Source organism: Anabrus simplex, chromosome 1 (assembly GCF_040414725.1).
Source record: "Anabrus simplex isolate iqAnaSimp1 chromosome 1, ASM4041472v1, whole genome shotgun sequence".
NCBI lineage: Eukaryota > Metazoa > Arthropoda > Insecta > Orthoptera > Tettigoniidae > Anabrus > Anabrus simplex.
This window is the reverse complement of record NC_090265.1, coordinates 631,033,866-631,051,676: the sequence shown is the minus strand read 5'-3', so window position 1 is coordinate 631,051,676 and position 17,811 is coordinate 631,033,866. Positions and strand designations below refer to the sequence as shown.

At 38.6% G+C, this 17,811-nt stretch overlaps 1 protein-coding gene across 4 annotated transcripts in view; it reads right to left on the bottom strand.

Moving 5' to 3' along the window:
* The window catches only part of TyrRS (Tyrosyl-tRNA synthetase), a 151,951-nt gene that overhangs the window by 47,324 nt on the left and 86,816 nt on the right, over positions 1-17,811 (bottom strand). For all 4 annotated transcript variants that reach the window (XM_067135701.2, XM_067135700.2, XM_067135702.2 and 1 more), the window contains one exon: positions 4,398-4,583. In XM_067135701.2, the coding sequence (XP_066991802.1) occupies positions 4,398-4,583 (186 nt within the window). The remainder of the gene's footprint in view (positions 1-4,397; positions 4,584-17,811) is intronic.

Here is a 17,811-nt window from a genome sequence, read left to right as displayed (position 1 = left end):
TAGTATCCGGGGAAGAAGTGGAAAGTGCACTATGAAAAATGAAATATAGAAAGGCAGTAAGTGTAGAACAGGTAACACCAGAGGTGTGGAAAGAGCTTGGGAGAGAGGACGATTGACCTATTATGGGATTTAAAGAGAAAAGTCTGGATACAAGAAAAAATACCAGTGGAGTGCAAGAGTAGCATCCTTGTCCCAATCTATAAATGTGGAGGACTGTAGAAATTACAGAGGGATTAAGCTGATGTCACATCTTTCAAAAGTATGGGAAAGGGACATGGAAGGAAGACTGCTTGGATTTAATTGGTGATGAAAAATTTGGGTTTATGCCAGGACATAGTACAAAGGATGTAATCTTTGCACTGAAACAACTAATGGAAATATACAGGGAGGTACCGACTGACCTTCACATGGTATTCATATACTATGAGAAGGCATATGACTGGGTACCCAAACAGGAGATATGGAGGTACCTTCAACTGAAAGGATCTCCTGAAAAATACGTAAAACTGGTGAAGGTAATGCATGAAGGAGCGGTGACACAAGTGAGAAGTGGTGTAGGAAGGACAGGAAGCTTTCCATCACTAGCACAGCGTGTAGATACATACAATTGTCACTTACTTTAGTTTGTTTGAAAGGTTCAACTACTTCTCAGAGAATAGTTTAACATTAAAGAAAATAATCTCAAATTAAAACTTAATATTATATACATAACAATATTTCTAAATCTACAAAAGAGTTTGTGAACTATCAATCAATGTCACAATAAGGAAATCTATATACATCACTTCAAACAGGTAATACAATTCCTAAAAGTAAAGAGCTGGGCAATAATAATAATAATAATAATAATAATAATAATAATAATAATAATAATAATAATAATAATAATAATAATAATAATAATATTTTTTTTTTACGAGGGATTGTGGAAAATCTTCAAAAGACACTTGTGAAGGGTCCGCACCCCACAAGTGTGTGGGATTTTTACCCACTAAAAACCACACACCCTTTGTGTCATCACCCCGGAACCGCTCTCGCATTACTTCAGGGTGATATCGTGCTTTGTCTTTCAGACGCCTTCTTTCTTCATTTCTCCTATACGAACGTTTATATGCTTCCAAATCCTTCTTCTTCTGACGAAGGACGTTCTCCACGTACACTGTCACGCGATCCCAGGATTCCTGGTTTAGCAGCATCGCCGAAATAATATTATCTGTTGTCAATTCTCCTAGTTCAGTTTCCACACATCTTCTCTGAATCGTCCAATGGCCGCATACAAAAAAGGTGTGAAATACGTCGCCAATGTCATCACAGTATATGCATGCTGCGTCACTCGCTCTGCCCAATTTATGCAGGAATTTCGGGAAATATCCATGTCCTGTTAGAAGCTGCATGAGGTAGTAATTTACTTCGCCATGGGCCCTTTCGACCCAGATATCCAAGCGTGGTATCAGTCGCTTGGTCCATTTGCCTCGAGGGTCACTTTCCCATCTGAGTTGCCATCGCCTCATCCGTTGACTGAAGGCACGCTTCTTTGCACATTTCTTTCCCAGCTCTCCTTGGGTTCGCCAGATTTCATGTCGCTCCAATGCAAGTAGGTCTATTGGGGCTATTGCTGCCACCGTGAGGATAATAATAATAATAATAACAATAACAATAATAATAATAATAATAATAATAATAATAATAGAGGTTATAACACTTATTTTTGTGTTTTACTTCCAAGCACAACAGTGGATCTAATTTATGTTTGGTTTTATAATAATAAAAGCTGCCTCTGTGGATCCGTGGTTGAGTGTCGGCCTCCGGATCCCAAGATAGCGGGTTCGAACCCGGCAGAGGTAGTCGGATTTTTGAAGGGCGGAAAAAAGTCCATTCGACACTCCATGTCGTACGATGTCGGCATGTAAAAGATCTCTGGTGATACATTTGGTATTTACCCGACAAAATTAATTCAATCTCAGCCATAGACGCCCAAGAGAGATCCGGTTTACTCTAGGTCCGCTAGATGGCAGACAGAGTAAACCGGAACGTCGAAATTGACGAGCAGACAGCCAGATGGCGTCAAATCGAAATGTCTGCAAAACGGTAGCTGAGGCCATACGATTATTATTATTATAATAATAAAAGACAAGGTGCATTGTCTTTTATATTTTAAGTGATCGGCTAATGACCCGGAACAGTGGTCGAAACAATGTAAAAAACAATGCACAGGAAAATAATAGGTGATGTATAAATTTTCCACTAGTTGAAGTCATGAAGTATTATATCATTTTTTGGCAGTAGCAGTGCATGTTGAAAGTTCTTAAAATCTTGAAGAGGTCGAGGATCAATCATATAAACGAAGGCAGAGATAAGTTCTTGGAGAGCAGTAAAACATGTGCTAATGGCACTGTGTTTTTAAATGTTTATGAAACTCGATGAAAAATTAAATAGCTCTAGGATCAAGTTTGTAAACGTTGCTAGGCCTGAAATTGTATAATATAGTGTAATATACTTGACAATAGAAATATATAGTAAGGTTTATAAAATCTCGTATGTCAGATAATTGAGGTTTGGAGATGCAGAACAGTTGCCATAAAAAACAATTGTGAAAAGAAAAAAGTTAAAAAGTGCAATATTAGAACAGAGAATAGCATTTACACAGCATGTGATTTCTTGAAGATAAGAGCTCAGGTAGTTCTTGAGATGGCGTAAGGTATAAATTTAAATGTTATAATGATCTGAACTGTAAGTGATATTATAATACCCAGTTCAATGCGAAACAAAGATGTTAATAGAAGATAAAATAGATGTGGAACAGAATACAAATAATGACTAAAGCAGGTAAAAGAATTTTTTTTTAAAAGCATTATATATAGCGAGGGGTTGAATTAGTTAGGAGATGATTAATAGAGCAGGAAGTGGAATGAAGAAAGAAGAAAGGAAAGGATGCATAGGGAAATAAAAGAAATAAATCCACAGCCTGTTTCCAGTTTCAACCAGGTCAGGAATGGAATCAATGAAGCCGCCATCTAGCGGCGAAGATAGGAACTGTGCTGGCCGCTGAAGCCTGTTGCACTCCTCATTGCAGCTAATAGTAATTTAAAAAAAACATTCTCTTTAGCATTTGAAACCAAAATAAATGATATACTGATCACTTTGTGTTTTTTATTACTGTAACACCAAACATAAATCACATCCTCTGTTGTGCTTGGAAGTGAAACACAAAAATAAGTGTTATAACCTCTGTCATTATTATCATCATCATCATCATCATCATCATCATCATCATTATTATTATTATTATTATTATTAGCTGTAGTGCCCAGCTCTGCACGGGTACTTTTACTTAATGTTTACTTTTAGGAATTGTATTACCTGTTTGAAGTAATAATAATAATAATTTCGTGTGGCTATTTCTAGCCCGGTGCAGCCCTTGTAAGGCAGACCCTCCGATGAGGGTGGGCGGCATCTGCCATGTGTAGGTAACTGCGTGTTATTGTGGTGGAGGATAGTGTTATGTGTGGTGTGTGAGTTGCAGGGATGTTGAGGACAGCACAAACACCCAACCCTCGGGCCACTGGAATTAAACAATTAAGGTTAAATTCCCCGACCCGGCCGGGAATCGAACCCAGGACCCTCTGAACCGAAGGCCAGTACGCTGACCATTCAGCCAACAAGTCGGACCTGTTTGAAGTGATGTATATAGATTTGCTTACTGTGACATTGATTGATAGTTTACAAACTCTTTTGTAGATTTAGAAATATTGTTATGTATATAATATTAAGTTTTAATTTGAGATCAACAATTAAAACAGCTGTCCAGTACAACCCAGGAAGAAATTGACCACACGGCCAACCAAAGAAAGGGTGGCTTCATTATATGAAGGACGATATGAAGATCGAAGGTGTTGGACCTGGCGATTCCCTTAACAAGACCTAATGGAGAATGGCATGAAAAGTAGCAGATCCTGCAGTGCCGTGGGAAAAGCGTTAGAAGGAAGAGGGAGAAGATTATTATTATTATTATTATTATTATTATTATTATTATTATTATTATTATTATTATTATTATTATTATTATTATTATTATTATTATTATTATTATATTACTACTACTACAGTATTTAAATATAGCATGAACTAAAATATATAATATTCTAACTTTTTGCCCTTAATTGCTTTCTTATGATTACATTTACTAAACAAAAACATTTGGAAGAGTGCTAAGTTTTACAATTGACATAGTCATCTGCACTTCTATGTTCTGTACAACTTGCTGAACCTGCCATTGTCATGTCAACAGCCTTAACTTTTCTGGTGGCATTTCAGTTTGCCATAGCTGGAATACAGGACAGTCAGGTCACATGTTGAATAGTTCCTTTAATGGGTGCAATTAGAGACTAAATACGTACCTTCCCCATCCTTAAGGAGTGAAAAGACAACATGCTTCACAAATGCTAACAATCCATTGTCAGCTACATTTCCAGGTTCACAGAAAGCTTTTTTCAATTTCTTCTTGACTACGGGAGCAGAATCTAACAGATCTATTTTACTATCTTCCTCTGATGATGACATCTTACCACCTGCAAGACCTGGTACTGAAAAAGAATAAAGAACAGCAATGATTTAAAGTTTTTAAGACTGTCTGTTGAGAAGTACAGTATCATTCAATAGAAGCACGTTTAAATATACGATAACTACAATTAAAGTTTTTTTTTTTTTTTTTAAATTAGACATGTACAGATGTTTTTCCCTGAAAACTTTCACTAAGTAATTGCTTTCTTCTTTTACCACTTTTCTCCTTTCCTGGTGGGATTACAGGTATGATTTGTATCATGTATGTGGATTTAGCCCAGTTTTACAGCCAGATATCCTTCCCTAACTCGACTTTTGAGAGCTAGAGTGCCCTGACACAGCCCCACGTCTGCCCAGGGCTGACCTTGCCGCAACTGTTGCAATGTAAGAACAAACATACTGGGTTACTGACCTTGCCTCTTTAGCCGACATTACAAACCATTTCAGTGAATTAAACGTGTCTTTGCAAGGCAAAAATGTGTTTAACAGTGCTGTATGGGACCAAATTCATGCTTTTAAAATGGAACATCCACTCTTTGAAAAACAATTACAAGAGAAAGATTTTGAGGAATTCCGATCTTTAAAACCATGGGACTTGCCTGATTGTAACTCTGATAGTAACTGTGAAGCTCGTAAACAATTTGAACTGGACGAGTTGGCCGAGCAGTTAGGGGCACACGGCTGTGAGCTTGCATCCGGGAGATAGTGGGTTCGAATCCCACTGTCGGCAGCCCTGAAGAGGGTTTTCCGTGGTTTCCCATTTTCACACCAGGCAAATGCTGGGGCTGTACCTCAAATAAGTCCACGGCCGCTTCCTTCCAACTCCTAGACCTTTCCTATCCCATCGTCGCCATAAGACCTATCTGTGTCGTGCAACATAAAGCCACTTGCAGAAAAAAAAGAAGAAAAAAACAATTTGACAATAGTCTAGAAATACCGAAAAAATGTCACCTGCATTAAACATTTTTACAATGCACTTTCTGTTAATTCTGTTAATTTTCATCAGGCTCTAGTCAAATTCAAAGAGATCTAATAAGGCTTCAATGAATACAATTTTGAAAAATAATTCAGGAAGCCTCCATGCATTTTATAAGAACATGGAACAGAAAAGAGTTCCTGCATATCCATGCAATGGTGTGTGAATTAGTTAATATGTTTGGCTCTACATAACTCAGCAAACACGCAATCTCAGTCATGAACCTGAATAAAAGTAAAACTAAGACATGTATGTCTAATGATACTTTGGAAGTAGGGTTGTGCACTCATGCTGCTCAAGCAATTTTCCCTGACATCACTAAGTGGATAAAATCAAAGAAATGCAAGGTGTCATCGCGGAAAAAAGAGGAGCTTTATCTTGTTGAATTTGTTTTTACATGCTGATTTTTGTAATTCTTGAATTTTTCTACGTCTTGCACAATCTACCATCCATACACCTCACCCTCCTCCATCTCTTTCCCACTCTCAGTATCTCTCTTCTTCAGGCTTGCTTCCTGCACTGAGGGCCCAGCACGGGAGATGTCCACTTGGAATATCCTGCTCTAAGTGAAGAGAAGTATTCCACCATTGTGTGTTTCTGGGTGAATGGCAGTACAGTATAATGCTTTGTGTGTAAATGAATAGGAATGCACATTAAGACATCCAGTCCCTGAGGCAGAAGTTTAAGCACACATGACTAAAAACCCCAGCACACTTTTCAAGACTGTAATCTGTAATGCTATGGACTTACGATGTATCCACCAACTACCTTCGAACATCTCCGCATCATTTATCATTTTTCATCATTCTCAACAACAGTATTTGAACTGCATTCCTTGCCAGCAGCATTTCAACCGAACAAGGGATTCTATACTTCGGCTTTCTGCTGACATCATGTACAAACTTCTCTTGTAGCCTCAAGAGTTCTTGCAGGTTTGATCAGCCATCTATTGGCTCGGTGAAAGTGTGTTGTTATCACCTCATCCCTCCCTCCCGCTCTCTCTTCAACCTACCTATATACACTGGGTCATACAAACTCATATTTGAGACACACTTTAACTGCTGGAGAGAGAGAAGGTGAGCCTGGTGAAATCATCATCATCGTTGACCAACTCCAGTTTCCCAGGTGTGGTATACGAGCCCCTTCCATTCTGTTCTGTCCATGAACCATTCTTCATTCACAATCCACTCCCAATCCTGACCTCTCTCCTCTACATCCTTCTTCACTAAGTCTGTCCATTTTTCTCTAGGTCTACCCACTGGTCTCTTTCCCCTGATTTCTCTTTCATACTCCTTTCTTGCAGACCTGTTGGCACTCATTCTTTTCACATGACCAAACCACTTCAGTCTTGCCTTTTGGATCTTCTGGAGTAAGGAGTCTTCTAGTCCTACGTCTTCTCTGACTTTTTCATTCCTGATTTTATCCCTCCTGGTCTTCTGGATCATTGAGCGTAGGAACTTCATTTCTGCTGCTTGGAGTTTCGAGTTGTCCTTTCTTGTTAATGTAGCGGTTTCCAGGCTGTATGTGAGGATAGGGGTGTATGATTTATACAGTGTCATCTTAGTTTTGAGTGGTACTTGTTTATCCCATAGTAGCTGTCTTACTTGGAGGTAAAAATGTATTGCTTTGCTGATTCGACTATTTACTTCATATTTAGCTACGTTATCCTTGGACATTATACTACCTACGTACTTAAATTCTGTGACACTGTCCAGCTTAGTGCCATTTAGCACTATTTATGGCTGATTGTCATCCTTCTGTATCTTCAACACCACCGTTTTAGCCTTGTTGATGTTTAATCCATATCTCTCAAAACCCTGCAGTCTCTCTTCTACATCTTTCTCTGAGTTATCCCAAATTACTACATCATCTGCAAATGCAAAAGCTTTTATTTCTTGTTGCCCCTTTTCTTTTAGCGCCTTTAATATGGTATCCATTACAATGTATACAGCTTCTGGTTTTCTCGTAAAGCACCTTAACTTTTGAAATTAGGCTGTCTCGAATTTCAAGCTTTCTCAGGCACTCCCAAATAAGCTCCCTTGGTATGCTATCACAGGCCTTTTCGATGTCAAGGAACAGTAGATATAAAGGCTTCTCTTTTTCCCAATGTTTTTCTATCAGCATTCTGACAGCAAATATAAGATCTGTTGTTGATCTTCCAGGCCTAAAGCCATATCGTTCCTCTTCTAAAAGTGATTCTACAATTTCTCGCAGTCTATTCTCTATAATTTTTTCCAGAATTTTTAGTCCATGAGAGAGTAGAGTGATGCCACGGTAGTTGGTACATTTCCGTCTGCTGCCTTTCTTGAATATAGGTACAATTATACCTTTCTGGGATGGTACTTTTCTGCCATACTACATTTAGAAGTCTATATAGCCATTGGATTGCTGGGGTTCCTTCTGCTCTTACCATGTCCACACTTAACTCATCTATTCCTGCAGCTTTCCCTTTCTTCATACTTTTAAGGCTCTTCTCTATCTCCAACCATGTGATTGGTAGCTCCATATTTTTACTGGGCTCTTCACTTTTTCCACATTCTTCTCTGTTTTGAATTACATTTGATGCCTCTCCATTCAGGAGCTTGTCAAAGAAGGTCTTGAATTCTCTCCTGATCCCATCTTCCTCTCGTACTACTGATCCACTGTCCTGCTCTATTACCTTGATGTCTTCTAGGTTATTTCGCTTGTTTTTAATTACTCTGTAAAGAAGTTTCTTGTTTCCACCTAAATTCTGGACTTTGCTACACCAGCATGTGAACTTCATTTATGTACCATGATGTATGCTCATCCTAACTGAACTTTGATATTTCACTTTTCTCAATTTCGTTATTAGAACTCAGTCACATAACCCATACGAGTGTTTACGGATCTTTACTTCCTTTTTCGGATAATGGGAACATGAGGGCGATTTACCCAGGATTTATAAGCCGTGTGTGAATTCATCATCATCATCATCAAAATCATCATCATCATCATCATTTCCCATTGTCCAGCTCCTGCCAGGTCGGGGTGTTGATGGTACTTCTCCATTGTTGCCTCTCCTTCCACCCTTCCTCTTCAGTAATTTTGTTCCATTCCAGTCTTCTTTTTCTTATACTGTTCTTGACAGAGTCTATCCATCTTGCTCTTGCCCTCTATCTTAGCCTCCAACACTTGTTTTGGTATCCTTCCCTCCGCCATCCTCATAAAATGTGCAAACCATCTCAATTTATTCTTCTCCATCCTATCACTCAGTTTTTCTACCCCTATTTCTTTTCTGACCTCAACATTTCTTACGCCATCTCTCCTTGTCTTCCCTACCATGCTCCTCAGGAACTTCATCTCATTGGCCTGAATTTTACTATCATCTCTTGCTGTCAATGTCCAAGTCTCTGATGCATACATTAACTCCTTGGCTTACCTAACCGTTGAATCGATGGGGCAATGCAGAGCCCTGTATTATCGGCAAAAGAGTGAAGTAATTGATTATTAATTCAACAGTAAAATGCTTCTTTATATTACAAGGAAGTCTCTTATCGCTGTATTTACTTTATTTTTTGGTGAATAACCGCTGTATTTGAAGATAGCTGAACAGCTGTTGTTCCAATTATTCAGTCAGTAGAGATGAGCACGTGCAAAGCTATAACCAAGCGGGAAGTTGTGGATATTTTACCAGATAGTGATTGTGATGAAGATTAGGATATATCTGAAAGTTCCTTTAGTGAATGTAGTGATGAAGACACCTTATCTGTGCGTAGCGAAGTTAATGACACGAGTGATGAAGCAGACGTAAATATTGCGACTGTAAATGTTGCCGTGCACTGTAACAAAAACCAGAAAGTAGAAGAGTGGAAGTGGAAATCTGTGTGTCTATTACAAGATATTCCTACAAAAGTGCAATTTACGGGAATTCCTGGGGTAAGTTCTATTTTTCAATACATTGAACTTATGGCTAAAAACATTCTAGATCAATTTCTCTGAGATGAATTTTTTTTTTTTTTTTTCTAGTTGCTTTACATTGCACCGACACAGATAGATCTTATGGAGATGATGGGACAGGAAAAGTCTAGGAATGGGAAGGAAGCGGCCGTGGCCTTAATTAAAGTACAGCCCCAGCATTTGCCTGCTGTGAAAATGGGAAACCATGGAAAACCATCTTCAAGGCTGCCGACAGCGGGGTTCGAACCCACTATCTCCCAGATGCAAGCTCACAGCTGCGCGCTCCTAACCGCACGGCCAACTCGTCCGGTGTGATGACTTCTGGCAAAGCATGTGTGATGAGACAAGCAAACAGTTTTATCAATACTGACGACACAAGTAACAGCCAAGATTTTACGTGGTATGATGCAACTGTTGATGAAATAAAGGCATATATTTCACTATGCATTCTGCAATCGCAGGTTAGGAAAGATAATCTTCAGTCTTACTGGAGCACAAGGAAATCAACTGAAACACCTTTCTTTAGAACTGATATGCCATATAAAAGGTTTGTAATACTTTGACATTATTTTCACTTCGTAAACAACACCGATCATTTACGCAAAATAAGGCCTGTCGTCAAACAGCTGAACAGTACATTTCAGACCCTGCACATTCTGGACAAAGACATCACAATTGATAAGAGTTTAGTGAAATTTTGGGACAGGCTACATTTGTGCAATATTATCCATCTAAGAAGGGACGGTTATGGATAAAGTACTACAAATTATGTGAATCATCCAGTTTATACCGCAATCAGTTCCGTATCTACACAGGGAAAAAAGTAGGTAATGATGACAATGTTCCTTCAAATGAGGCTAGTGTTTCAGAACTTATGGCTTTCCTACTAAACAAAGGCTATTCATTGTATATAGATAACTGGTATAGTCACCTGTATTAGCTGAGAAGCTATTATTAGCGAAAACTAACGTTCAGGGCACACTTAGAAACAAATGCTTCAAGACTTGCAAAGTAGAAGAATAAGAAAGGCGAAGCTGTTGCAAAGTATAGTCATAAGATGATTGTCATCAAGTGGCAAAATAAGAAGCCAGTTTCAATACTGTCTACCATGCACAGTGACATCGACATGACTAACACAGAAAAGAAGAATCGGCGAACAAATGAATCAATTGTGAAACCAAATGCCGTTCTCCATTATAACAAAGGAATGGGTGTAGTAGATTGAAAGGACCAGCAGTTGGCTTCATTTCCATTGATGCAACGGTATTTGAAAGCATCAAGAAAATTTATCTTCTTGACAAGGTAATGTTCAATGCTTATACACAAGAAAATGGCTAAAGTAAGCTTCAAATACAATCAATTCAGGCTTCTTGTGGCCAAGGAGACACTAGAAAGTATCACTTTACCAGACTATGCAATAAGAGGCCGTCAATCTACTAACACCCCATTGAGGTTACAAGCGGCTCGGTGGGCACACTTCCCCAGGCAGATTCCACCCAATAAAGTGAAACAAAATCCTTCAAGGCAATGTCAAGTGTGTGCATCAAAAAGATCAGTACGAGCAGATGGGAGTGTGAGGCTTGCGAAGTAGCTTTGCACATTCCGTAATGCTTCAAAATATATCACACCAAGAGCAGCTACTAGGTGAGTTTATTTCCTACAGTATATTTTTTCACTGTAATGTAGCACATTTCATTGAAATAGTTATTTGTACTGCGTATATTTTTTCTTCAGAAGATGTCCAACCACCACCCACGACAAAAATACGGAGTGATTAAGACGCTAGCAGACCGTGCTGGGAGAATTTGTCAACCTCAGCACTTAAACGAGGAGCTCAGACACCTCAATATGGCCCTACTCACTAACGGGTACGGCCATAAAGATATCCAGCAAGCACTGCATTCCAGACGTCCAACAACTAGTGATAAAGAAGAGGAGTGGCCAGCAGCTACAGCCTTTCTGCTATATATTGGGAGAAAAACTGGCAGAATAGGGAGGCTACTGGAGTCTCATGGGTTAAAACTATATATAGGCTAACGAAGAAAATCCAAGAACTCCTTAGGTCTGCCAAAGACAAGCAGGTATCTACAAGATCCCGTACACAGGCACTAAAAAAATGCAGCATCGCCACATGACTGAAGGAGCACAACAGACATAGCTGGCTGGGACAAGCAGATAGATCATCAGTCGCTGAACACTCACTGCTAGCAGGCCATGACATACCGTACAGCGACACCAAAGTACTGTCAACTACTGTGTCTTACCATGCCTGGCTACAGGGAGAAGCCACTGAAGTCCTGAAGCACACCAACAGCTTCAAGCATTAGCTGGAAAATGAGCTGGAAAATTTATAATGTCCAATAAAGGACCATTTATAATGGTATTATAAATTTACTCATTCGGGACAAATATTTCAGGTTTCCTATGGGAATCAACATCTATATCACCCTTGACAATGCCGAACGCAGTTCTTCGGTGAAACGTTGGGAACATCACATGCTGCTGGACCACGGCCTACAAGTCCAGAAAACACTGATATGATTCATTGAAATAGTTACTTGTACTGTGTTGGCCTTTGGAGAACAAAGCGGCTGATGCTCATCTGAAGACGACGGGAGGACAGGAATTGCAGTTTTGTTTCTAAATACTACTCACAGCAGCTCCCTAATTGTCGTCACGAAGCATGATTAACCCTGTTCCAAGATTCCTTATGTTTCTAAACTATTGTCAGTGCCAAAAATCAAACCCAGGTTGCCTCAATGAGACAGTAGAAATCTAGACCAGAACCACAGGGGAGAGTCTGTTTAATTCTGAGTATTTATGTACCGATTTCATATCATTTGACGAAATAGTTGAGATATTAATACTTAAGGGACACGGGGAGTGAATTTTAGCTAAAAATAGTTGAAAAATCGATTTTCTGATTTTTCATTATAAATACACCTTTAACCTTTGCGGAACGATTAGCGATATTTTTTTCGGCACTCCACCATTTTTAAAGGTCTACCACAGGTTTTAAATGTCCGGTGCGTGGACCTTTAAACACCCTCTTCTGACAGATTTGCCCAGCTAGTGTATTTTCTCTAATTTCCAAGCTATTTAAGTTAAATTTCTTCCCGCCGCGTATCAGGGGACTGTATTTGGTCTGCTATCTAGTACCACTGATGAAAACTATTACTAGTAGTACTACGTAATGAATATAAATACTAAAATAAAACAATATTTTAAAAATCAATTCAGGATTTGTTTGATGCATGGTGCTTTATACATGCATATTTTTACCTTACATATTCTAATGTGTTACCATAAGAATAACATATCAATAACCCTCTAGTTCTGAAATATTTAACACTGATTTTGATATATGATGTTCCACTATAAACGCATGGTTTTCATGCTCTGGTTTGAGGACTAATACACGTGCATTTGTTTACTATCTGTGTGAGTGTTTTTGTGTTTACTGAAATGCATTCCGTTAGTTCACATCGGCGTAAACCAAAAAGTAGGAATAAGAAGAAACGGGAAATGGCAATTGAAACGAGCTGCCGGTAAGTGGGGATCACGAAATGGGATAGGTAGTCACGAATGTGATTTACATGAAAACACAACTAACCTTCATGAAGTAAGTGATACTAGTGAAGGGGTGGATGTTACTCCTACTAAAAGTGAGGAGAAGATGATGTATTTTGATAATAAGCCTAATCCTGCAAGTTCTTCCAATACCCAAACGTGTAGTGGTGAGTACATTTTGGTACATACTAGTGCTTTGGGTCAGTTGGTAAATAAACTAAACTGTAGTGAGTGCAGTAAATCTTCTCTAACTGTTCAACTGAGAGAGAGACATGGTCTAGCTCATAAATTATGTGTGAAATGTACAGATTGTGGGTTTAGTCCAACACAGACATATACCAGTCCTCGTGTTGAAATGGAGACTACATCACAGAGGCCTCCATTTCAGATAAATAGGAGCACTGTGGATGCATTTTTGGACCTAGGTTTAGGGCATAGGGGAATGGAAAAGTCCTGTGCTGCTCTAGGAATGTCAGGTATGGACTCTAGGACATTCACAAGTCATCTGTGTGCTTTGGCACAGGAAAGTAGCTCTATAAAAGAGAAAGTGTTATATCACAGTCAACTGCAATTGTGCATAGGGCATATGAAACTCTTGAGTCAAATTTGGACAGTGAGACTTTGATTGATGTTTCTGTCTCATATGATGGAACATGGCGTAAGCGTGGGCACACTTCTGCTTATGGTATAGGCATAGTCATAGATTTGTTAACCGGTCTGGTGATAGATTACGAGGTTGTGTCCAAGTATTGTGCATTGTGCAGCATTTCTGCCTTGGAACTTGGTATCCTATCCCCAGAATATCACATATGGCTTGAGGGACATAAATCTAGTGGGGAATGCAATAAGAATTATGATGGTTCTTCTGTAGCCATGGAAATGTTTGCTGCAGATATTCTTTGGAAGCGTTCCATTTCTCATTGTAAGATGCGCTATACTACAATGCTCTCAGACAGTGACTCTAAAACTTTCAATCATCTTGTGAGTGAAAATGTTTATGGTACTGAGGTAACACTCAAGAAGGAGGAATGTATCAACCATGTTGCAAAGAGAATGGGTACAGGCTTGAGACAAGTAGTGAAGTCATGGAAGACAAAAGGAGTACAGCTAGGTGGTCATGGAAAAGGAGCACTTACCAATGCTGTCATTACAAAACTTACCAGCTACTACAGAAATGCAATTGTTAATCATATTCCTAGTGTAGTAGACATAAAAAGAGCCATATATGCCACTCTCAGTCATTGCATGTCAACAGATGTGAAACCACAGCATGGCAAATGTCCCAAAGGCTCTGATTCCTGGTGCTTCCATAATAAAAGTATGGCACAAGGCATAAAGCGCAGAGCCATGATAAAACGTCCATCAAGTTATCAAAACCATTAGTACTAAAAATAATTCCAATCTATCAGAGGCTGGCATCTGATGAGTTACTGTCCCGATGTGTTCGAGGAGCAACACAAAATCAGAATGAGTGTTTGCATCCTCTAATCTGGCGGAAGTGTCCGAAAGAGATTTTCATCTCGCAGAAAAGACTGAGTATTGCTGTTTGTAATGCTGTAGCAGAATTTAATATGGGATGCACTGCTGCAACTGAACTCAGGTCCTCAGCAAAAGTCCCTCATGTAACACAAGAAATTGTGAAGAGACGTGACAGTCGCAGGATTTATGAAAGTGCCCGGTCAACCTCTCAAAAGAGAAAAACAGCCTATCGCAAGACAAAGGTTCAGAAACTGAAAAAGGAGGCTGTAAACAAGAAGAAGGAAGGTGTTACTTATGGTGCAGGACATTTCTAGTTGATAAGGTAAGCTGACATAGTGTAAAAGCTGCTTGTTTTCATAAAAATGCATTTTTCTCCTATTTCTATTTTTGAAGATAGAATTTCTTCCTTGCACAACAGTTTTAGTGCAAATGAGCTGTAAATTCTTATGTATGTCCTTTGATGCATGTTCTACAACTGCAAGCAGTAGTTTTGCTGTTGAACAAGTGGATTGCTCAGAAAAAAATTTCAAACTTCAAAAAATATTATCATCTTGAGAAAAAAGAAGTTGTATCAGAAAATTTACTATATCACAGTAAATAATATAAAACTGTTAAAATGAATGCTTACATTAATTTGTACAGGAACAACACATCAGAAAATAATTTAATAATTGTACTAACTTTCTTAGTATTGTGCATGGGGTATTTTGAAAAGTTGCATAATTTGAATAATGTTTTATCAATATCACAAAAGCTGTTTCCTTTAAAATTTCATTCATAACCATTATAAATATAAGTAGAGACAATACACTTCCCTCTCTTAGTCTAGTTTGGTTTCTAAATCAATTTGTTCTTTTTCTACATTTCTTTCCACCCTTCCTCTCACACCCTCCTTTCTATTATTCTCTGCCTTATTTTGGGTACTCGTGACAACAGTGTAATTCCTCGATAACTATCACATACCTTCCTGCCGCCTTTCTTAAATACTGGTATTACTACACCTTTACACCAACCATCAGGTACTTGCTTTTTCCTTCATATACACCTTAGCAGCCTACAAAACCAACGTAGACCAACAGGTCCTGCTGCCTTTATTATTTCCGCACATATTTCATCCCTCCCTGGTTCTTTTCCTATTTTCATTTGTTTAACAGCAACCACCTCTGCCATTGCAATCTCGCTTCTGGATCATCCTCATTTACCAATACACTCTCTTCTGTATTATTTCTCACATTCAGAAGTTTATCGAAGTAATCTTTCCACCTATTCTATATCTGCTGTGAGTCTGTTATTACATTTCCACTCTTCCTTCACTTGTTTTGTGTAGATTTTTTATCTATCCATATATAGTAACATCCTTTTCTAAATCTTGTGTGAATCTCTTCCAACATTTTTTCTTTTCCTCATGTACCATTTTTTTTACATTTACTCTTAATTTCCTGATACTTAAATTTACTTCCTTCTTTCCCACCTCTATTCCATTTTTGCCATGCTTTCTTCTTTTGTTTAACAACCTCCTTCACCTTTCCATTCCATCAAGGTGCATCCGTTTCCTCCACTCTCCATGAAGTTCTACCACAAATGTTCTCTGCACGGCTTGCAAATGTCTTTTTAAATCTGGTCCATTCTTCTTCTAAACTTTCCATTTTTTATATATAGATGTGCTGTTTTGATTCCTCCTGAAATTTCTGCTGAGTTCCATTAGCTTTTAATTTCCATACTTTTACTCTCACAATTTTACCTATTTTCAATTTCTTTTACCACTATCCTGTGGTCCCCATCAAATGCTTCATATGGTAGTGGTTGTTACATCCATTAACTGTTCACAATTTGTTTTCTCAACCAAAAAATAATTAATAACTGTTTTTGTTCTCCTTTCACCCCAGCCATATCTAGTGATTTATCTACTATTCTTCTTTCTAAACCAAGTGTTACCCACAATCATTTAGTTTCTTTCAAAAAAATCAATCAACTTATCTTCCTTGCTGTTTCTTTCCATATCCAAAAGGACCAATCACTTCTTACTTCCCAATTCTGTCATTTCCAACCTGCACATTGAGGTCTGTCATGACTATCACTTCCACATCGGTGCTTACTTCTTAGTGTCTCCAAGAATTCCTCTATATTTTCCTCACTGTTTCCAGTTTGGGATGCATAAACTTGGATAAAGTCTTTCACTCCTTCTGTTCTCAGTCGTACTCTGATTATTCTGCCAATAACATTGTCTACTTTATCCATATATTCATCCTGGATTTTGTTAACAGTCACTCCTACTCCACTCTTAGCTGCACCTCCTCCACTCCAGTATAGGGTTTATTCTCTACCCATCTTCTTCACTCTCTTTTCCTTCCACTTGGCCTCACTCAGTCGCATCATTGCACCATTCTCTTTCTCCACAAAGTCAATCAACTCTTCTGACTTTCCTGCCAGGGTCATAACTAGGGCCCGGATTCGAGCATATTAGCATATTTTTTTCCTGAATAGTACACATTGAAAGAAGCCTTTCGTTAGTATTTTCATCTCTCTGGGACCAACAGAATTTAAATTTATCGAGCATATAAATGCATAAAACCGCTGTTTTCAGAATAGAAGCATATAAATGCATATTCTTGTGGTTTTTGTCTAAATAGTTTATTTTTCTTTGAATTCCCCCCCGAATTCAGGCCCTGACCATCCTTAAGGTTCTAAAACAGAAATAATTATTGAAAAGCCTATCTGGTGCAAATAATAGAACCGCAGGTTTTTAACCTTTAGTGACGTCATTCACACGCCCTAATTGGCCTCTGCTGGATTAGAGTGCGACTCGTCGGATAAGCTCTGGAAGCCCCAAGCATCCTTTCACTTTGAAATGTGAGGTACAGTATTTTAGTGGTGTGCCTATTTTGGGAACCAGTATTGTTTAGGTGGCTTTTCCCATGAAATGGTGGAAGATTCGACCCAGTCAAGTGAAATTTCTGCATTCTACTCTCAGTTCTCAGTTCGTAATCGTATCCGTACGTACCTATTGAGTTCTTGTGATTTCCAAGTACGCGATGCCTAAAGTTAAGGAATCTCTGAGTGTTTTACTCCGACGATGTGCAAAGGAAGACCCTGACTTGTTTTCTTCTGACGAGAAAATTCTTTTCTGCAAAATGTGCGAAAAAGAGGCAAGTTCTTATTGACATTTTCACATCTACGTTCTTAAAGATATTGCTGGTCAAACGGTTGAAATTTCAAGTAAGCCGTATGTGCAGCATACGGTGCTTACCTACTAGGTAAGTAGAGAGAAGTCTAAGAATTCAGAGTGTAGACCCGTTAGATCCTCATAT